The sequence below is a fragment of the Chanodichthys erythropterus genome, chromosome 9 (genome assembly GCF_024489055.1).
Source record: "Chanodichthys erythropterus isolate Z2021 chromosome 9, ASM2448905v1, whole genome shotgun sequence".
Taxonomy (NCBI): Eukaryota; Metazoa; Chordata; class Actinopteri; order Cypriniformes; family Xenocyprididae; genus Chanodichthys; species Chanodichthys erythropterus.
The window spans coordinates 4,124,249-4,146,978 of NC_090229.1; the positions used below are offsets into that span (position 1 = coordinate 4,124,249).

The 22,730-nt window shown below is 36.1% G+C and overlaps 2 protein-coding genes across 6 annotated transcripts; one reads left to right on the forward strand and one right to left on the reverse strand.

The window, feature by feature from the left end:
- Positions 1-7: 7 nt before the first annotated feature.
- Positions 8-14,001, reverse strand: vdac3 (voltage-dependent anion channel 3). Of its 2 annotated transcripts, XM_067394305.1 has the most exons (10): positions 13,852-14,001; positions 10,908-10,995; positions 8,331-8,402; positions 7,600-7,649; positions 3,769-3,921; positions 3,632-3,684; positions 3,229-3,456; positions 1,312-1,462; positions 1,175-1,232; positions 8-694 (listed from the first exon to the last, which is right to left on the reverse strand). In XM_067394305.1, the coding sequence occupies exons 1-10, from the start codon at positions 13,984-13,986 to the stop codon at positions 603-605; spliced, it is 1,080 nt and encodes a 359-aa protein (XP_067250406.1). In that variant the 5' UTR covers positions 13,987-14,001; the 3' UTR covers positions 8-602. The 2 variants fall into 2 exon arrangements, with proteins under 2 accessions (XP_067250406.1, XP_067250407.1); XM_067394306.1 differs by lacking the exon at positions 10,908-10,995 and having other exon boundaries at positions 13,852-13,960.
- Positions 8,349-21,455, forward strand: enkd1 (enkurin domain containing 1). Of its 4 annotated transcripts, none has more exons than XM_067394302.1 (9): positions 8,349-8,484; positions 8,963-9,037; positions 17,488-17,582; positions 17,660-17,875; positions 18,370-18,542; positions 20,250-20,402; positions 20,632-20,774; positions 20,852-20,988; positions 21,067-21,455. In XM_067394302.1, the coding sequence occupies exons 3-9, from the start codon at positions 17,498-17,500 to the stop codon at positions 21,225-21,227; spliced, it is 1,068 nt and encodes a 355-aa protein (XP_067250403.1). In that variant the 5' UTR covers positions 8,349-8,484; positions 8,963-9,037; positions 17,488-17,497; the 3' UTR covers positions 21,228-21,455. The 4 variants fall into 4 exon arrangements, with proteins under 4 accessions (XP_067250403.1, XP_067250404.1, XP_067250405.1 ...); XM_067394303.1 differs by having other exon boundaries at positions 8,429-8,484; positions 8,944-9,037; XM_067394304.1 differs by lacking the exon at positions 8,349-8,484 and having other exon boundaries at positions 8,788-9,037.
- Positions 21,456-22,730: the final 1,275 nt, after the last annotated feature.

A 22,730-nucleotide genomic window follows, 5' to 3' on the forward strand; every position in this document is an offset into this window, starting at 1 on the left:
AATAAAGTTCATTCAACATTTCTCTTTATTGAGTTCCACAACACCAGTTTCTTCTAGTCCTCTGCTTTAACATAAATCATTTTTTTGTTTTTTAATGGGAATAAAAACAAATACAGAGAAGGTCAATGGACCGTCCTCTAATAATTTCAGCCCGCAAACATAGACAACCCACTTGTGTGATAATATATTATGTGTTTGGCAATGAACGTTTTGAAGAAAGTGGACAAACGTGAGTGAGAGGGGTGTGACATTCAGAGAGTACCATTAAACCCATGAACTATGAGCACAACATACACATCAGCTCACCAAAAACAATCATCAGGATATTTATCTAGTTCAATTTAAAAGCAAAAGAAACGGTGTCACATTAATAATTGCTGATATGTTGTCACATAGTGAGTTGGAGGATTGGTGTGGACAGAAATCATGTGACTGATGATCTTGTTTCTTATTGGTTGAAGTTCTACAGGATTTAAGGCCAGATTAGTTAACCAGGAATTACAGGGGAAAAGTGTGTGTTTGCAGGCGCAGAAGTCGTGCTGTCAGCTCCCTGGTGTTTCTTCCCTTTCTACAGTTGCCTCTCAGCTTTCATCCGTCCGTTGTTACACCTCCAGCTCGAAGCCCATGCCCACCTTGTGTCCTCCGGCGTTGAAGTTCTTGGCGTCGATCAGAGCAGATAGAGTGAGCTTCACACCTGCAGAAGATACAAGACAATTATTATGCTTCATTGGCACTTGTTAAAGATTTAAAGAGGACCAATTATGCTTTTTACAAGTAGTGTGTAATCTTTAGCGTCCATTGTAGTCTTGAGATTTCTTCCGGGAACAATATTCCTCATTTAAATTATTCATATGCAGAATAAAGGGGCGGGGCCTGCTTGAGTTAGTAGTGTGTTGAAACTGGCAGTTATTGTAAGGGGCGGGACATTTCTCAAACACACTGGAAGCGCTTGACCAATCACACACTGCTCTAGCCGACCAATCAGAGCACATTGTGCTTTTCAGAAGGAGGGGCTTCATAGAGACAGGAACTAAACAGAGCGTTACTGACAGACTGGGAAGAGAGGAGCTGCAACAATGGAGAATATGAGGAAAATAATCAACATTCAAGCAGGAAAACCTGTTCTAGTAGAGCACAAAAACAACATGAAAAATCATAAAGGTGTTTTTTTTACCTGGCCGGAGGCTCTGTGTGTATCCTACTCCAACCAGACTAGCGTTATTCACTTTAGCCTGAAGAGAGAGACACACATTGGCATCAGGCGTAAGAAATATTTGTCAGTTTTAGAAGGACAGAGTTCTGTAGACTCACAGAGATGGAGGACTCTTTGTCTAGCTGGTATTTAGCAGCGATGCCAAAGCGTGTGTTGTTACTGCCTGCGGTCCAGGCCAGATTCACCGCCGTCTCCAACTGATCATTCACCTTCTGATAGATGGAGCCGCCGAACTCCGTACCATCATTACTGCCAACATAACGCACACAGAAGAACACAATTACTTTCAGAGGACTGCTACAATGATGTTTTTCCTTTGCATTTCTCCTGTATAGATGACGATCCCCGTTCACACAGATCCGCGGAAATGACTAAATTCGCTGTATTCTGCTGTCAGGCCAGTAGATGGCGATGTCACTTTGTAAAGAAACACTACGCGCAAATAGGCTAAACGCATAATATGCCTGGCGTCACCGTTTTCACAAATGTATGATTTTGTAGATTACATGGAGATGATACGAGCAATCTGTTCACGCTAGTAGCGATGCGAAAATGAGAAGTGATAAAATCAATCAAAAACAACAGCCAATCAGAAGAGAAATGGGCAAGTACTTAGTAAAATTCTAAATATTACACAATTTAAACATTATTTAAAGTGGAGTGACTGAATCAATCTTTGTCATAGAATAAGCTTGTTTGTTCGCATTGAGGTGACAGTTTGAACGTTCTTGTGCCCATTAATTTATTTTCAAGATCTGAGGTGAATTAGCCAGTGTTGTTTTCATTACAGGTAAAAAGCTGGGAGCACAGAATGATATTCAAACTCACGTTAGACACTTTTAACATTAAATAAAGCACATAAACAGTACCTGATATTATCATTGCCATAATTTGTGTAGCTGTTCCAGCAGTGACATTGCGGAGAAATAGAAACCGTTTCTAAAATAGAATATTCGCGTGTCGCAGTCGTGGCTAGTTAGGACGCGGAGTTAGTCTGGATGCTCTGGCTGCTCAAATCAGATTTCAAATGGTCTTTTGAGTCACTCTGAACGTGCCAGATCTGATTTGCCTGCAGTCTTAACATAGCCTATGATATTCTGAAAGGGATAAAGGTGTTGTTTTAACAAGATGCTAACATGCTTATGTTGCTATTTTGATACTAACACATTTAACATGTTGCTAGCATGGTGCTAACACATGCTGAGTTCGGAACCGCATACTACTCTTACTATTTTTGCCATAGAAAGATATGATAAAGAAAGTATGAGTAATAGCATGCGGTTCCAAATTCGGAACAAATTAACATGTTGTTAGCATAATGTTAACACGATTAGCATATTGTTAGCATTATGCTAACACAAATGGAATGTTGCTAACATGTTTTGAGCAAGATGCTAATGTTTGACATTTGTTGCGTCCCAAATGACGCACTATACACTATGCACTTATACACTACATACTTATACACTATGTACTCATCCATGTAGTGCGTGAATTGTATAGGGTTATTTTGTCATTTAACGACAGTTGAGTGCATGAAGTGTCCAACATTCCACACTTCGTTTTTTCCGTTAATTTAGTGCATCATTTGGGTATTTAAAGTGTACTTTTTCTTTTTGGAATTTTCAGTGTGAACACACTACTCACACTATTTAAACGTCATAGATTAGTGCATAAGTACACGAACTGGGACTATTATGCTAACATGGTTAACATGGCATTAGAATGATGTTAGCATGTTCTTAGCACGTTTTAGCGTGTAGCAAGGCAATGTTAACACAATTTAATATGTTGTTAACATGATGCTAGCACAGTTTGACTTGTTTTATCATGTTTTAATAATTAGGAATTTAACATGTTTAAGCACTTCCTTAATCCCTATCTGATCACTGTCTGGACGTTCATCCTGACCTCTCCTCTTTGTGTCATTTGGGTTTGGAAGGATATGAAGGTGAGTTAATGATGATATATCAGTGGTGTTTTGAGTGTGAAGTGTTGGTTTAGTGTTTCCTCACACATTGGTGTGTAGCTGGAAGTCTCCCGCCTTGTAGCCCAAAGCAAAGTTGTTCTGGGCGAGTTTGGACTTGGCCGTGTCAAAGGCCATCTGATAACCGGCCAGCCATCCTTCATAACCCAGAACCGCTGCGGCGTGAACTGTGGGACCAGCCAGGTCGAAATCTATATCACACCCCACGTTCATGAAATCACGCTTATATCCCGTCTTCAGCTTAGCGCTCTTCTTCCTGAAGATAGAGAGAGGATGACAGTTTTGAATGCTGGGATCAGTTTACTGAGTAATACATTTTTCACTCTACTGGAAAGAATGAATTTTAACACGGGAAGTGTTGAATTAAAAAATATAAATAAAATAATTTTTGAATTGCATCCAATCAAAGTGGTTTGCGAGAGTTCACGTACCCAGTGTTGGGCACAAACGATGTGTCCAATCCCAGCTTCAGACCTTGGGCCAGCTACACAGAAACAAGACCAAACAGTGCATTACACACCCATTTAAAATGTTTATGCATATGTTAGAAGCTGCGATCTGGACTCACCTGATCTTCCAGAGTCACTTCGGTTGTCAGAGTATTATCCGTGTTCCACTTCTGGTTCAAACTCAAGCCCAGATCCTTCACTTTGTACTTGACCTCCAGGTTTCCAGCCGCCTTTCCGGTGTCTGTGTTACTGGAGCCGCCGGTGGAAAACTCCTGAGAAATGAAAGAAAAACACAGGACGTGAAGGGATGCGGGGAAAGAGGAAGAACAAAAGGGAGAGATGCTGAATTGTGAGAGAGAGGAAGAGGAGGAATTCACAAATTAACAGGAAATGAAGAAAGAGTTGGATGAGGAGGGTTGGGCTGCACCAGTATCACTGGTTAGTACCGATTTAGCTCAGTATTTAATTTGACTGCACCATTTGTTTTTAATGCAAGACTTTGACGTCTTACTTTATGGATGCACATTTGTAAACAGGAAGTAGTGTTAAAAAGGTGTGCATTTCACAGTTAACTATGGATAGACAGATCTAGCACTGCCAACAAGACATGAAACCTTCTCAACATTAGTGAACCAATTCACATCCTCTTGTAAAACATCTCAGTCTTACCATCTGACATCGGCATCCAATAAAGAAAGCAAGAAAGACAGAAAGAAGCAGGTTAGGAAAGACACACACAGATGCAGTCATTTAGATTCATGTGGAATTAAGAAATACAGGAGCCACACACACATCTGCGGGTCTCACTGAATCAACACACTGAACGCCTGAAAGATGTTTTCTTTACAGGAAGAGGATGTTCACAAGTAAACATGAACTAAGTTTAAAGGATTAGTTCACTTCAGAATTAAAATTTCCTGATAATTTACTCACCCCCATGTCAGCCAAGATGTTCATGTCTTTCTTTCTTCAGTCGAAAAGAAATTTGAGGAAAACATTCCAGGATTTTTCTCCATATAGTGGACTTCACTGGGGTTCAACGGGTTGAAGGTTCAAATGTCAGTTTCAGTGCAGCTTCAAAGAGCTCTACATGATCCCAGACGAGGAATAAGAGTCTAATCTAGAGAAACCATCACTCATTTTCTAAAAAAAATAAAATTATATACTTTTTAACCACAAATGCTCGTCTTGCACTGTTCTTTGATGCGCTACGCATTACGTAATCATGTTGCAAAGGTCATTTTCTCCTCCAACTTCAAAATCGTCCGTCATCATTGTTTTACCTTTTTTTTTGAAAAGGCCGTTTGACTTAGTCTTTGCACGTTTGCTTTGTAAACACTGGATTGGTATTTCCGTCTACGCCGCACATGACCTTTCCAACATGATTACGTAATGACTGGCGCATCTCAGAGCAGTGCAAGATGAGCATTTGTGGTTTAAAAAATATGTAAATTTTCTTTTTGTGTAGAAAATGGCCGATGGTTTCTCTAGATAAGACTCTTAGGGCCCTATTTTAACGATCTAAACACAAAGTGTGAAGCGCACGGCGCAGGTGCACTCAGGGCGTGTCCAAATCCACTTTTGCTATTTTAACGACAGAAAAACGGTTCAGCGCATTTTTGAAATGGGTTGTCCATATTCTCTTAATGAGTAATGGGCGTAACGTTCAATAAACCAATCAGAGTGTCATCTCCCATTCCCTTTAAGAGCGAGATGCGCTCGCGCCATGGCGGATTGCTATTTACATGGCGGAATTTGTTGGCGGAAAAGCTGAACGCTTTTCAAGCGAAGAAACCGATCTGCTCGTGCGCGAAGTTAAGCGTTTAGTTACAAGTTAAACGAAGTTCCATTTTTATATTTATGTAGCCTACACAATAATATTATTTTACACTGTAATCCTTTTGTTTTTAATATTTGGCATTTTTGTGTGATGCGCAGAGGTGGGTAGTAATGAAGTACATTACTTCATTACATGTACTTGAGTAGTTTTTTGGAAAATTTGTACTTTTTAGAGTAGATTAAAATGTGGGTACTTTTACTTTAACTTGAGTACATTTGTAATGAAAAATCTGTACTTTTACTTCGCTACAATGGGCAACGTTCCTCTCGTTACTTTATTTTAATTCAATACTGTAAATGTTAAGAAATGCTTAGTTTATTCCATGCACGCTGTCTCTTTTTTCATGAACGATGCCCCATTCACAAATGAATCACTCTTTTGAGTCGATTATGTTCAAAGACTTGATCAAACAAGTTGGTAAAGCTGTCTAAATTGATTCGCGAAACAGTTTGAATGATTTGTTCAGTTCCTGCACGCGCTGAATCGTTTGAAGCGGTTTCTCACTCGGAGCGGATGAAGTGGCAGTGGACCTACAGTCAATTAAAAGCAAATCTGCAAATGCATCCAGTTGTTTGCCAGCGATGAAGACCTTTATTAGTTGAGCTGCGTATGCTGTCTGTGAACAATTCCACAGGTAGGCCTATCGATTTCATTTGATTTTACTTCATGATATAGCCAATAGCATTTTACAACCAAACAGATTATTACATCACTATAACAAAAGTATGTAGTATTTCTTTACCGTTTTTATGGGCATATATCTTAATTTATACATTAATTTATACATATACTATTGCGCAATGGCGGCGCCAGCGACCTGTTCGTCTTGAAAATGAACGCTTTGCGTTGACACAGTTAAGCAGTTTACACGCGCCCGCTGAAATATACATTTGATTACATTTTGGAGAACAGACCGAAGAAGATCCGTCAATGATCTTCTTGATCATCGTTTGTGATCATTATTTGTGTCAAGTTCAGATATGAGCGCGAGCACATGTAAAGAGTTTTCTCTCTTCTTTAAAATGTAACGTTAGCTGTATACGTAATTAATATAGTAACGATACATTCGGGTTACAGATGCTAGAAATAATGCTTGACTCTTCTATGTTTGATATCTAATTATGATAATAAATTAAATATCTATTTAAATAATAAACATTAAATAATAACATGCTATTGTGTGTGTGTATATATAATAAAAGTAACTAGTAACGAGCTACTTGAGTAAGATTTTTATTGGATACTTTTTTACTCTTACTCAAGTAACTATTAGGATTATTACTTTCACTTTTACTTTGAGTAAATATTTCTATAAGTACTTGTACTTTTACTTGAGTACAGTTTTTGGATACTCTACCCACCTCTGGTGATGCACATCCCTGTGTGTAATAAGCCGCACTGTGGACGCGCCCAGAGGCGCAGTTTCTACCAACGCGTTCTAACAAAAAAATATTGCGCCATTGACTTTAGACTTTAGACCAGGTTTGAGTTGGTCTATGGCGCAGTCTTTTTTCAAGCTCCTTAAAATAGCAATGCGCCTGAACACACCTCTTTTTTAGACCAGCACGCCCATGGGCGCACTAACTGGCGCAAATGCATTTACTAATTTAAGGACGTGGCGCTGAACGGGAAAACGCGAACGCCGCCGGATGCAAACTAGCAAACACACTTGCACTGCGCCTTGCGCCGGGTGTATTATAGGGCCCTTATTCCTCGTCTGGGATCTCTTTGAAGCTGCACTGAAACTGACATTTGGACCTTCAACCCGTTGAACCCCAGTGAAGTCCACTATATGGAGAAAAATCCTGGAATGTTTTCCTCTTAATTTCTTTTGCACTGAAGAAAGAAAGACATGAACATCTTGGATGACATGGAGGTGAATAAATTATCAGGAAATTTTAATTCTGAAGTGAACTAATCCTTTAAGAAAGCAGCAAGAGTGGTGAGGAAAATAACTCATACATAAAAGCACACAGTGAAGATATCAGATGGCAAAGCCATGATACTTTGACATACACCATGATCCTGACTGATCATCATTCATGTACCATGAGTATGTGTGTGTATTTAGTTTGTAAGTGAAAAAACAGAGAGAAAAACATCAACTCACAACTCCACTCTGAGACTTGGTCTTCAGGTCCAGCTTAACCACTCCAAAGGCTGAAACACACGCAGAGAGAAAATAAGCCAAACGTTTTGTCTCTTTTAATTAAAAAGTGCTTCTGTGAAACATCCACATCATACACTACCATCCAAAGGTTTAGATTTGGTAAGATTTATTAATGTTTTTGAAAAAAGTCTCTTCTGCTCACCAAAGCTACATTTATTTGATCAAAAATACTGTAAAATTATGAAATATTATTATAAATTAAATAGCCGTGAATATATTTTAAAATGTAATTTATTGCAGTGATCAAAGCTGGATTTTCAGCATCATTACTCCAGTCTTCAGTGTCAAGATCATATATAATCCTGGCTGATCTACAATATCATAACTGGTGTTTAATAATGTTTTTGAGCAACATATACAGTCAATATATAGACATCAGTATGTGAACTAATTCTACACACTGCATGATAAAACATTCCCATGTGTGTGGATTGCAATGCTTTTAGAGAGTGTTATGACTCCCATGAGTCTCAGTGAAGGATGGTCATTTCCTTCTAGAGCTCTTTCCTGTCGTTTAACCCTTGACATGAACCCACCTCCATCTGTCAGAAGGTCAGTATTGATTCTGTAGTGATAATATCATGCTACAACGAGCAGCTGCAAAAATCTATCTGCATTAATACTCAATAGGTTGTGTTCCAAACTATTCTTTGTGTTTGTCACACACTCACCATATCCTTTGCTGAAGATATCTTTGGAAGATTTGCCAAGGTCAGCGTATGCAGGAGGGACAGCCATGTTTGCTAGACAGAAAGAGACAAGAAGACACTTTAATACGAGTCTTTTGAGTGGCTTGGAGCTCGTCAGCCGTGTGACATTGTGCACGTAAGTTGTGCAACATGTTTACAACAGTCTACAAATACCAGCAGCACACGCCTCCTAACAGTTGAGTCTCCTACTCGCGGCTGGAGCAGTCACAGCGCTGGAAGCAGCATGCTAGCACAGGTGTTGTGCAACGTTTGCCATTTTCAGCGCTGCTGTGAGAAGCTTCAGCTGCTGATGTCACATGTTAACACACATTTACACTAAAGGATGCATGAGCAGCGTACGACTACCATCAGCTACAGCAGAGTGTGTTTCTATGCTCACACACACACAAGGAAAGTTCTGGGTTTACTACGAGTTCCACAGTATATCGTCTATTACCACAGAAAATCATTTAAAAACATGTTTACAGTGATGCACGTACAACTGAAGTGGGTTTAAAGCAAAAATGCACAGCTTGTATTTTTTGATAAAGCACATGTACTAATTCTTTTGCACAAAATTCCTGTGAGCGTGCAGCTCTGGTGTCCTTGTGAAGCGTGCAAAATTACCATGAGTACCAGCTTTTGGAGGTCATGAGAGGAGTTGGAAAGAAATATCTGACATAGACAAGGTTAGTAAAGTGATTTCTCTCACACTATAATCATGTTAACATGTACAGTCTTGTGGCTATACAGTATTTTGCCCCATAGACTTGCATTGTAAGTGCATGACTGTAAACGTGATTTTGTTTTTTTACATCATGATTGATGAGTCATATCTATCTATCTATCTATCTATCTATCTATCTATCTATCTATCTATCTATCTATCTATCTATCTATCTATCTATCTATCTATCTATCTATCTATCTATCTATCTATCTATCTATCTGTCTGTCTGTCTGTCTGTCTGTCTGTCTGTCGACATTGACAGCCCCGTCTACCTACCTGTCTGTCTGTCTACCAACCTGTCTATCTGTCTATGTCATTCTACCAACCTATCTATCTATCTATCTATCTATCTATCTATCTATCTATCTATCTATCTATCTATCTATCTATCTATCTATCTATCTATCTATCTATCTATCTATGTCATTCTACCTGTCTGTCTGTCTGTCTATCTATCTATCTACCTGTCTGTCTATCTATCTATCTATCTATCTATCTATCTATCTATCTATCTATCTATCTATCTATCTATCTATCTATCTATCTATCTATCTATCTATCTATCTATCTATCTATCTATCTACCTGTCTGTCTGTCTATCTATCTATCTATCTATCTATCTATCTATCTATCTATCTATCTATCTATCTATCTATCTATCTACCTGTCTGTCTGTCTATCTATCTATCTATCTATCTATCTATCTATCTATCTATCTATCTATCTATCTATCTATCTATCTATCTATCTGTCTGTCTGTCTGTCTATCTATCTATCTATCTATCTATCTACCTGTCTGTCTATCTATCTATCTATCTACCTGTCTGTCTATCTATCTATCTATCTATCTATCTATCTATCTATCTATCTATCTATCTATCTATCTATCTATCTATCTATCTATCTATCTATCTACCTGTCTGTCTGTCTGTCTGTCTGTCTACCTGCATGTCTGTCTATCTACCTGTCAATCTACCTGCCTATCTATCCATCTATTTACCTACCTGTCTGTCTATCCATTTGTCATTCTACATACCTGTCTATCTATCTGTCTATCTACCAACGTGTCTGTCTATCTGTCATTCTACCTGTCTATCTACCTGCCTGTCTGTTTGTATATCTAACAGTCTGTCTGTCTACCTGCCTGTTCGTCTATCTATCTATCTATCTATCTATCTATCTATCTATCTATCTATCTATCTATCTATCTATCTATCTATCTATCTATCTATCTATCTATCTATCTATCTATCTATCTATCTATCTATCCGTCTGTCTGTATGTCTATCTAACTACCTGTATGACTGTATGTCTATCTATCTGTCAATCTACCTGCCTGTCTATCTGTCAATCTATGTCTGTCTGTCTATCTACCTGCCTGTCTGTTTGTCTATCTATCTATCTATCTATATATCTATCTGTCTATCTATCTGTCTATCTATTTGTCTATCTATCTATCTATCTGTCTGTCTGTCTGTCTGTCTGTCTGTCTGTCTGTCTGTCTGTCTGTCTACCTATCAATCTGTCTATCTATCTGTCTATCTATCTGTCATTCTACCTACCTGTATGTATGTCTACCTGCATGTCTGTCTATTGGTCTATCTACCTGCCTGTCTATCTGTCAATCTATGTCTGTCTGTCTGTCTATCTACCTGCCTGTCTGTTTGTATATCTATCTATCTATCTATCTATCTATCTATCTATCTATCTATCTATCTATCTATCTATCTATCTATCTATCTATCTATCTATCTATCTATTTGTCTATCTATCTATTTGTCTATCTATCTGAGGGCATTGGCGGCCCCGTCCTCTCTATCGTCACTCACCGCATGTCTTTGGCTTGCAGTGATGGCAGGTCTCACTGCTTCCTTTCATTTGTGTCTCTTTCTGCTGATGTCCTTTCTCAGACATGATCTGGGGTCAGAGATCACAATCAAGCACACACCATAAACCACGGCACACTGACTCCCTACATAACAGAACGAGGGTCTGTGAGGTCAGACGGAGGGGGACACCATGGCAACCTCTGCCCTTGGGAAAGGGGCAGATCGCAGGTGACGGGAATCATGGGATACTGAGGCAGCATCTTTACAAAGCATGTCCCCCTCCCCCAGATCCCCAGACACACACTCTAAAAATAGACTCAACCGACACCGCTGCTCCATGTGACGTGAGGCGTTACGAAATGGGAAATATTTTCCTCAACACCGGACACTTTAACACCAGGATGCATCGTCAGTTCTTTCTTAAGAAACATCAAATTGTACTTTTATCAGATCTGTTTAAAATAATGCATGCATGAGATGACGACTCAAATCAGTGTTCGAAAAAAACAAAACATTTTATTCTAGATCTCATGGGGGTCGCCATGTTGAGATCACATGACCAGCCGAATACTAACTGTTGCATGCATGCTGATTGGACCACTGCTGTATCAAAAAACAAACACGAAATTAGAGCAGCTTTAAAATCCACCTGCTGTACCTGCTATTCATCATTTGCTAACACAAACACAGTCTCAGACTGCTGCCAGACAGTCATCAGTCAAGAACAAATCCACTGAACATCCTCAGCCAGAGGCCATTAGAGTGAGTGCAGCTCATGGGAAAAACACACAATCACAATAACAATCTGGAGCAAAAGGGCGAGAGGCAGTAAAGCCACGGTCTCAGCATGCAAAATGTCTTCGGACACTGCAATGGTCGTAATATGACTTCACACTCTGCAGCGTCTTTTTTATAAACATTAATTCAACCTACAAATAGTAATACGTTCAAAATGTAAAAATATACAATTTATTAGTTTTTACTGCAAAAATATTCTATTTTCGTACACGTATGAATGGAAGTCAATGGAACTAAAGTGTAGTGTGATCTAAATGATGACAATATTTTCATTTTTCGTGAACTATCCCTTTAAGTGTGCCGTGTTAAGAGCTTATCTTTATAATGCAATCATATTCTGGCTATAATGTGTATTTAAGTTTTATTAGGTGTTGGTTTTTATAATCAATTAACACTGCTTTTTTCATTTTTCACAAGATGGACAACATTTGTCACCAAAAAAGTCATTCAGTTTAACAAAAATTTCGGTTTTACCGAATGACACTTTTGGTTATACCGAATGACGATATTTTCAAACAATGCTAACAGGCTGATATCTAACAAAAGGACAATCAAACATTTTATATTTAGTACAAGTTTTTAAAATATTACAACATTTTTCATGTTTTACAGCAGTTGCACCAAATGACCTGATGTTTCGGGACATTTGTATGAGCAAGTGAAAACATTAGTTACTTTGCTTCATGACCATGTGGTCCTTTGCAAGCGTCTGAATGATGTCACATCCTGTCACATGATATTGACCACATGGCTTGATCCAAAATATATTGGTTACTCCAAATGACATCAATGAAATTCATTTTTCCGAACATTCTTTCTCATAACAAAGCAACGACTTCTACACCAAATTTGTTTGCACTGATATTTGATGTTATAAAATCATGCCAGAATAATAAAAACATACATTTATTACATTTTAAGATATTTTAATCACTAATGAAATGGCTGTATTGGACGGTTAAACCGAATTACCTTTTGACACTTCAAAATCTTTAAAATACATTTATATATAATGTAGTCAATAAAAGAGATCTAGTTGTACTATCTTACACACTTTGGATTTCATATCTTTTTATTATTATTAAGGCCTTTGGACAAAAAAAAAAAAAAAGACCCGTCATGCGATATCTGTAAAAATATAGTCTGTACACTAGACACCTTCCCTATAATTCTGTAACAAACCACTCAAACACACATGCGTACACACTATTATGAAAGCTACACATGAAGAAGATAAAGCTGCTATGGTTTAATTTGAGCAGCTTTAAACCACATTCAGTTCTGTTCACATTCAGTTTTGTTTTTTTACTCGCACCAAATTAGAAACTAATTAATGCTTCAGTGAGCTACTGTGATTTCTATATGTCACAATAATGCCCTAAACATAGTTTTTAGCCCAACATAATAACATTTTCATTTCTGATATGATTTAATTAGAATCGTTAAGATGTTAACAACCCCTAAATAACTAAATATCTTACTTATAATGTAGAGGAAAACAATGACAGAGCAGAGAACAATAGCAGACGTCACAATGAGATAAACATCACACACATTTACACACAAGGACATTTCTGAGGCTGTTTAAGTGGATTTGATCATGTTTTTGATTCTCAGTATCGTCCCAAATCACATCAAACACACAAAGAAAGAAAGAAAGTCGCTCTCAAGGCTGCATAACCATCGCGCATGACTGACTGACGCGACGCACGCACGCACGCACAACGCCCAGATAACGAATAACGGGACAGCTTGACATCTTAAAGATCAATTATTAGTATTAATTAGAGTGTTTGCTGATTCAGGTTTATTGGTTTATTTCTGACTGTTACATCAAAGGTCGCGCGCGCGCGTAACACACAGTCCGTTATTCAGATAATGAATCCACAGGGATTAGGCGCGTAATAGTCCAGAATGAGAATTAAAACGCATGTTTTAGGAATAAAATGTAAATGCGATTTTATAATCATGAGTATTATGGAGTTATGACGTCTCTGAGGCCCTGAATCAACTGTCTTATGCGCGTGTATGTGTACAAAAATAACAACAGCGCTCATTATTTCTCGACAGAATGCAAAGAGTCTTTGAACGCTTGTTTTTCTAATTCAGTGCAGCATGCTTTGAGAGGAAATTAATAAAAGCCTACCGTGTTTTGCCGTGTCGATGTGTCTGACGGTGTTTCTGCACTCACTGTACAGCGCGAGAGGACACACTGAAGGAGAACGCGGCGGAGGCGCGTGAACTGCGCGTGCGCAGTATGCAGCGCTCTCCTCTTTCTCATAGATTATGTAAATGTATATGAAATTTAACTTTATTTCGCAACTTTATTCCTTATTCCTCTATTAAAAAATATATAGTATTGTTTCCTCAGATTTTAGCACACCGACCTTTCTCTCTGAATGAATTAGTGTATTTTAGACAGGCGGACGGATCGATAGACAGACTGTAATAATGTCCTTTAGAATCGGGTCCACATTTAATTTATCGGATGTTGATAATATAGGGACCATAAGCATACATCTAAAACGTGTATATATATATAACGTGTATATATTATATATACACGTTTATATTATATTAAATACACGTTTATAGTATATATAGATTATGTTTAATACAACTGATAAAACATAACTCGCGTATTTAATATTTTGCACAATGCTGTAAAGGCTTCGGTTACAAAACCGCTGCTGTCTCTTTAAGACGTTGCCATGGTGAAGCTTTGAGCTTGTTGTTAATGCGTCATCAGTCTGCGTGTAACCGAAAAATAGAGCTAATACCGCGCTGTTTCTGCACAATTATCAAATAACTGACGGTTTTTATTAAAGGTAAGTTTCTTTAGGAACTCGATTTCTTGATATATAATACTGTTAATGTTCATACACAGATTAATATGGCGCTTGATCATTCTGAAGCGAGTATGATGTGTATCAGCAGGTGTTAGAGTTCCTGCAGGACAACAATCTGTGATCAAATAAGAGAAATGCAGTTTGCACATTATCATATTAATTAATCCTGCTTGAATACATGTTTATTTTGGTGTGGTAATCTCCTGATGACCTGCTGATCATTAGATAAGAGCATTATAAAGAGCATTCACGTCTGAATATTAAATAAATATATAAACATTTTTTTAAAATAATAATAAGATTAAGTAAAGTTCAAGTATATTTTAAGTATACTTTGATATCAATATACTTACTACATAAAGTACTAGTAGTATACTTGTAAGTGTACTATTTCAATACTACTTGGTACTAAACTGGCCCACTTTTTAGTAAAGTAGTAACATTTGCACTGAAACTATACTACAAGTGAACTTATACTGATTGTTTACTAGTTAAATACTTGTAGCACATTTTTTTAGTATATAAAAGTACATTTTGAAGTATACTCTCAACTAGTAGTTTTATACTTGTATGTTTTCTTTAAGTGAACTTAATATCATATTTATAGTTTACTAGTTATATACTATTTTTCACTCTGAAAAAAAGATAAAAATTAAATTAAATAAAAGATGACAAATGATAAACTTTCAAAAAAATAAGTATACTTCAAGTTTGTTTTTATTACGTATACTTAAGTAATGTTCAAGTATATTTTTAAGTATTCTTTGTGTACAATAGTAAGTATACTAATGTCAATGTACTAGTAGTATGCTTTTAAGTGTACTATTTCAATACTACTTGGTACTAAACTGGCCCACTTTTTAGTAAAGTAGTAACATTTGCACTGAAACTATACTACAAGTGAACTTATACTGATTGTTTACTAGTTAAATACTTGTAGCACATTTTTTTAGTATATAAAAGTACATTTTGAAGTATACTCTCAACTAGTAGTTTTATACTTGTATGTTTTCTTTAAGTGAACTTAATATCATATTTATAGTTTACTAGTTATATACTATTTTTCACTCTGAAAAAAAGATAAAAATTAAATTAAATAAAAGATGACAAATGATAAACTTTCAAAAAAATAAGTATACTTCAAGTTTGTTTTTATTACGTATACTTAAGTAATGTTCAAGTATATTTTTAAGTATTCTTTGTGTACAATAGTAAGTATACTAATGTCAATGTACTAGTAGTATGCTTTTAAGTGTACTATTTCAATACTACTTGTGACTAAACTGGCCCACTTTTTAGTGTACTACAGTAGTAAAGTAGTAAACTTGGAGTATACAATAGTATTCTACATTTTTCATTTGCACTGAAACTACTACAAGTAAACTTAGGTATGATAGTTTACTAGTTAAATATTTGTAGCACAACGTTTTAGTACACTTTAAAGTATACTCTACTTTTTACTAGTTTACTAGTTATATATTATTTTTTCACTCTATGGAAAATTTAAATAAAAAATAACAAGATTTAAAATTAATAAAAGAAATTATAAACTGAAAAAAAAATAAACTTCAAGTTTTTTTAGTAAGTATACTTAAGTAATGTTCAAGTATATTTTAAGTATGCTTTATATAGTAAGTATACTAATATCAATGTACTAGTAGTATGCTTGTAAGTGTACAGTTTCAATACTATTTGGTACTAAACTGGACCTCTTTTTAGTGTACTAGTAAAGTAGTAAACATTAGTAAACTTGGAGTAGTTTAGAGCTAATTTTTTCATTTGCACTGAAACTATACTACAAGTGAACTTATAGGTAAGATAGTTTAGTAGTTAAATACTTGTAGCCCTTTTTTTTTTAAATATAAAAGTTTGAAGTATACTCTCAGTAAACTACTAGTTTGGTAGTTTTATACTGCAAGTATACTTAAAATTTGAACTTAACACCGTACTTAATAATAATTATATATTATCTTTCGCTCTATGCTAAAATTAAATAATTGATAACAAAAATTAAATTAAAGATAACAAATTATAACATTTAAAAAAATCAGTGTAATTCAATTTCGTTTTTATTAAGTATACTTAAGCAACGTTCAAGTATATTTTTAAGTATACTTTATGTAGTAAGTATACTAATATTAATGTACTAGTAGTATGCTTGTAAGTGTATTTCAATACTACTTGGTACTAAACTGGCCCACTTTTTAGTGTACTACAGTAGTAAACAATAGTAAACTTTGGGCATACACTAGTATCCAACTACATTTTTCATTTGCACTGCAACTATACTACAAGTGAACTTATAGGTATGATAGTTTACTAGTTAAATACTTGCAGCACTTTTTTAATATATAAAAGTACACTTTGAAGCATACTCTCAGTTAACTACTAGTTTAGTAATTTTATACTGCAAGTATACTTGTAATCTGAACTTAACATCATACTTATAGTTTACTATTTATGTATTATTTTTACACTTTAAGTATACTTCTATGTTCCTATTTAGTATTAAATTTACACTTGAAATATACCTTTAACTGTACCCAAGTATTTTTATATGTACACTACCAGTGAACTACACAAAATTCACATACTCAGAATTTTCTTTATAAATCAATATTTTCAAACAAATCTGTTGTACTGGATGCCAAAACAAACAAGCAAACAAAAGTAAACACAACTGAAAGCCAAGTATACTTAGCATACTTAATTATAGCCTACTTTTAAGTAATATCTCTATCAAAAGATTGAGTACAAGTATTGGCCAAATATACTTTGACGTTTCTGTGAGTATAAGTCTTATTTTTAGTTTAAAAGAAGTATACTAATAGCACACTTGAATAAACTTCTTCTTTATAAGGGGAGACGAGTTTATATTCCAGTTTTATTTGTTGGTATACGAATAATAAGTCTTGTCATGAATTCCTCTGTAGCCGCAGCAGCATGTGTGAAGGACCGTCAGCGATCTCTGGTCCCATTCCTCCAGACCCCACGCTGTTTCCTGAATATTACAAACGCCCGTCCTCTGGTAAGACTGAGCCTGTGACGTTCACTCTGCTCTGCCTGTGCGATGGCTCATTTGATCTCTCTGTTGTGTTGATGAAGCTCGTGGTCGGCTGGAGGGAAACGTTCAGAATGGCCCGTCTCCTCTTCTGAAGGGCCCACTGGCTCCGGACCAAGGGTACTACAGCGCCCGCTCCAGCCCTCGACCCCGCATCGGTGCCAACGCTGTTCACATCCTAGAGAGAGGACAGAGGGGGGTTGTGGGAGGCCTGCTGAGACTGGAGGGAGTGGCGCTGAACCCCAGTCCAGCCAAACCTAGTAAGATCAGAATATATATGTTGTTGATCTCGGGAAAGTAAATTAATTTTTACTGCTAGAAAAAACAGTGAAAAATTATTACAATTTAAAATAACAGTTTTCTAAGTGAATTATTGCAGTGAATTTTCAGCATCATTACTCCAGTCTTCAGTGTCACATGATCCTTCAGAAATCATTCTAATATGATGATTTGCTGCTCAAGAAACATTTATGATTATTATCAATGTTCAAAACAGTTCATATTTTTGTGGAAACCGTGATACATTTTTATTTTTTGGGACTATATGATGAATAGAATGTTGAAAAGAACAGCATTTATTTGAAATATAATCTTTTGTTACATTGTCTTTATTTTCACTTTTGATCAATTTAATGCATCCTTGATTAATATAAGTATTTTTTTTAATAGACTTTTGAACTGTGTTGCTCATTATTTTAGTCTGCCTTCTCCTCTTCTTAGTTATTTCCATCTCCTCCATGTTGTTCTTTGTCAGAGCCGGCCATACGAGACTTCGGGAAAGAAAATGTGCGCAAGCTCCGTGAAGTCCAAAGGCGGTTTCGGGAGCTGGAGGCGCAGAGGGAACATGCCAAACCTGTGCCGGTTAAAGCACTCTGGATCTCTCCAAAATATCAGGACGTCCCCTCCAGGGTAATGGCCCAGTTACAGGTGAGTGAGTTGAAAGTCACATTTTCACCTTCTTCCCTTGTTATTTCCAAAGTGCAGTAGTAGCGAGTTATTTTTCATTAGAGCCGGCCATACAAGGCCATGCAGAGAAACAAAGAAATCAGTCTAAACATGGAGTGCCTCATTTATTTTTTTTGCCATATTCTTTCTTATACAGTATTATAGATATCTACTGTAGAGTATTCTTATTGTTAACTAAAACTAAAACTATTACAAATGTTTTTTGTTCTTTGAAGTGAAGCTGAAATAAAACTTATGCTAAAAAGAATTCGTTCACTTTAGAATGAAAATTTCCTGACCATTTCCTCACCCCCATGTCATCCAAGATGTTCATGTCTTTCTTTCTTCAGTCGAAAAGAAATGAAGGTTTTTGATGAAATCATTCCAGGATTTTTCTCCATATAGTGGACTTCACTGGGTTTCAACGGGTTGAAGGTTCAAATGTCAGTTTCAGTGCAGCTTCAAAGAGCTCTACATGATCCCAGACGAGGAATAAGAGTCTGATCTAGAGAAACCATCAGCCATTTTCTAAGAAAAAGGAAAAATTATACACTTTTTAACCACAAATGCTCGTCTTGCACTGCTCTGGGATGCGCCACATTACATTATCACGTTGGAAAGGTCACATGTGATGTAAATGGAGGTACAGATCCAGTGTTTACAAAGCGAACGTTCAAAGACTAAGTCAAACGCCCTTTAAAAAAAAAAAGGTAAAACAAACGATGTCAGGCAATTTTGAGAAAATGCGATGCAAGTTTTTCGCCCTACTGCGGTACTTCCGCCTATGTCACGCATGACCTTTCCAACATGATTACGTAATGCGTGGAGCATCACAGAGCAGTGCAAGACGAGCATTTGTAGTTAAAAAGTATATACATTTTCAGTTTGTTTAGAAAATGGCTGATGGTTTCTCTAGATTAGACTCTTATTCCTCGTCTGGGATCATGTAGAGCTCTTTGAAGCTGCACTGAAACTGACATTTCAACCCGTTGAACCCCAGTGAAGTCCACTATATGGAGAAAAATCCTGGAATGTTTTCATCAAAAACTTTCATTTCTTTCCAACTGAAGAAAGAAAGACATGAACATGACATGGGGGAGAGTAAATGATCAAGAAATTTTAATTCCGAACTGAACGAATCCTTTAAGAAACTGAAGAAATGTTGCCCTGTTAAGTACTGAAATTACTAAAACAAAAACTGAAATAAAAAATGAATTAAAGTAAGAGAATTACTTAAATGTAAAATGAAAAATAAAAAAATAATAATAAAAGCTAATTCAGAATATTAAGATAGCATAATAGTATATAAATGATATTTAAAACTGTATATTTGTATTAAATGTCTTCACTATAATTTCATAAAATACTCCATTGCTAAAACTGTCAATAAACCGACTGATTGTGACAATTTTGCCACATTTTAACCTCATAAAGTGTTTCTGGCTCTATTCACACTTGACTATTAACATAATTTTTGTCTGATCTGTTTGATGCTACAATGCAAAATACACATGCAATTAGGGTCCAAAACGCTTTGAGATTTTCAAACACATTTGAAGGCGGTCAAAACTAGTAATACAAGCACTAATCCACCCTGGACGACAGTGAAGAGATGCCTATATACTGTACCTGTCAGTCAACAGTTGCAGTAAAACAGTGTATTAAAGCTGCGTCTCTGTGTCTGTGCAGGAGACGAGCCCCTCGAAGAAAGCTGAATGTCAGAACTTCCTGAAGGCTCATTCGCAGTGTGGAGCTGGAGGTCGACCGCCGCTCCGTCGCTCAGAGAGCGGACCGTCACCGTCACCGTCAGCCACCGCTGCTGCTGGAGACTCCAACACTGAAGTACATACTCAGATCAACCTCAAACATAAAACACACTGTGTTAGTCTCTACTGTATGACGTGAGAGCTTGTAATGTGTTTGGAGCAGTTGTGGCATGATGGTTAGAGAGTCTGACTTGTAACCTGAAGGTCACGGTTCGAGTCTCAATACCAGCAGGAGTATGAGCCACATACTTGGCCTTCACGTCACTTCACTCCTCTCTCATTGTGGCGTGTTTATGTGTGTGTAGATGCACGTGAGAGGACACACGGTGGACTTTGTGAGTCATAACGCTCGTGCTGCGAGGAAGACGAACCTGAGGAGATCTCAGTCCTTACAGAACCTCAGAGATAAAACCCCTCCCAGCGCCGTCAAGGGCAAAGTGCCAGAATAGTGAGTCGCTGATTTACACTACCATACCGCACTTAATGCATAGTTTTGAGTTAAACATTGACCTGATTCTCTGTTAGTCTGGAGCAGAGGAAGGTGCAGTGGAAAAAAGAGGAGGAGGAGAGGAGGAGAAACACTCCTGATCCCTCCGTTCCTGCCGGACACACGCAGATGTCTGAAAGAAAGAGGCAGGAGACCCTGCAGTCCCTCAAAGAAAGTACGTCTTCATCAGCAGCGTCTGTTTCACCTGTAGTGTGGCATTATTTCTGATGTGTGTGTGTGTGTGTGTGTGTAGCTCACAGGTCTCTGGTCAGCGAGCTGCTGTCTCTCCCGGTGAAAGCCGACACTCTGAGCCTTCGCTCTCGACGCGCCGGACTCGATCAGCGGCTCTCGGAGGTGGAGGAGGCCATCAAGATCTTCTCACGTGACAAAGTCTATGTGAAAGTCGACTCGTAAACACACTCGCATCATCAGGCTGTTTCTGCTATATTTGTGTGTTTATTAGTGAGCAGCAGATCTTCTGTTTCCTGAGAATGCTTGACACAAAGATTTGTGAAGACATATTACGCATATTAGTGGCAGAAGTCATTGATTTCTTTTTTGCTATCATATTGTTCTGCATTCATGCTTTAGTAAATAATACTTATGAGATTAAAAAGTCATAATTTTGAGATAAAAAGTTGAAATTATGAGAGTACAGTAGAAATTATGAAATGTTAAAAAATCTAAATTTAGAGATTAAAAAGTAAATTGACTTTTGGCATTTTAATATATCATAATATAATATTATTAATATATCACAATGATTTTTTAATCTCATAATTATGACTTTATGGAATAATTTTGACTGAATTAGTTAATATATCACAATTTTGACTTTTTAGTTCATAATTATGAGTTATAATTTTGACTTTTTATCACATAATTCTGACTTTTTATTTCATAATTATGAGTAAATATGATTTATAATATCATAATTTTGACTATGAGTTAATATATCATAATTGTGACCTTTTTATCACATAATTATGACTATGGAACAATTATGAGTTAATATATTATAATTTTGACTTTTTAACTTATAATTTTGACTTATTTCATAATTATGAGTTAATATATCATAATTGTGACTTTTTATCTTATAATTTTGACTTTATCTTATAATTTTGACTTTTTATTTCATAATTGTGTCACTGTATCATCATTTTGACTTTTTAACTTATAATTTTGACTTATTATTTCATAATTATGAGATATCATAATTGTGACTTTTTATCTTATTTTTTTGACTTTTTATTTCATAATTATGAGTTAATATATCATAATTTTGACTTTTTAACTTATAATTTTGACTTTTATTTCATAATTATGAGTTAATATATCATAATTTTGACTTTTTATCTTATTTTGACTTTTTATTTCATAATTGAGTTAATATATCATAATTTTGACTTTTTATCTTATAATTTTGACTTATTTCATAATTATGAGTTAATATATCATAATTGTAACTTTTTATCTTATAATTTTGACTTTTATTTCAGAATTATGAGTTAATATATAATAATTGTGACTTTTTAACTTATAATTTTGACTTTTATTTCAGAATTATGAGTTAATATATCATAATTGTGACTTTTTATCTTATAATTTTTACTTTTTATCTCATAATTACAATTAAGTATGTCATAATTTTGACCTCTTATGTAATAATTGATATTTTATGTCATAATTCTCATTTACTAAAGCATGATTAATTGAACAATTGGTTTCCGTAGTATTCTGTGGATTTGTTTGATAGTTCAGAATTGTTTGTAAATGAGTGAATTTTACTTTTAGACTGTAATAAAAGTATTTCCGCTGCCATGTACAGTAACAGTTGTTGAATGTCTACTATGACAAGGTGCTGATCTTCAAATAAATCATAACGCTGTTAGTGTGGTATTAGCAAATCTTTCT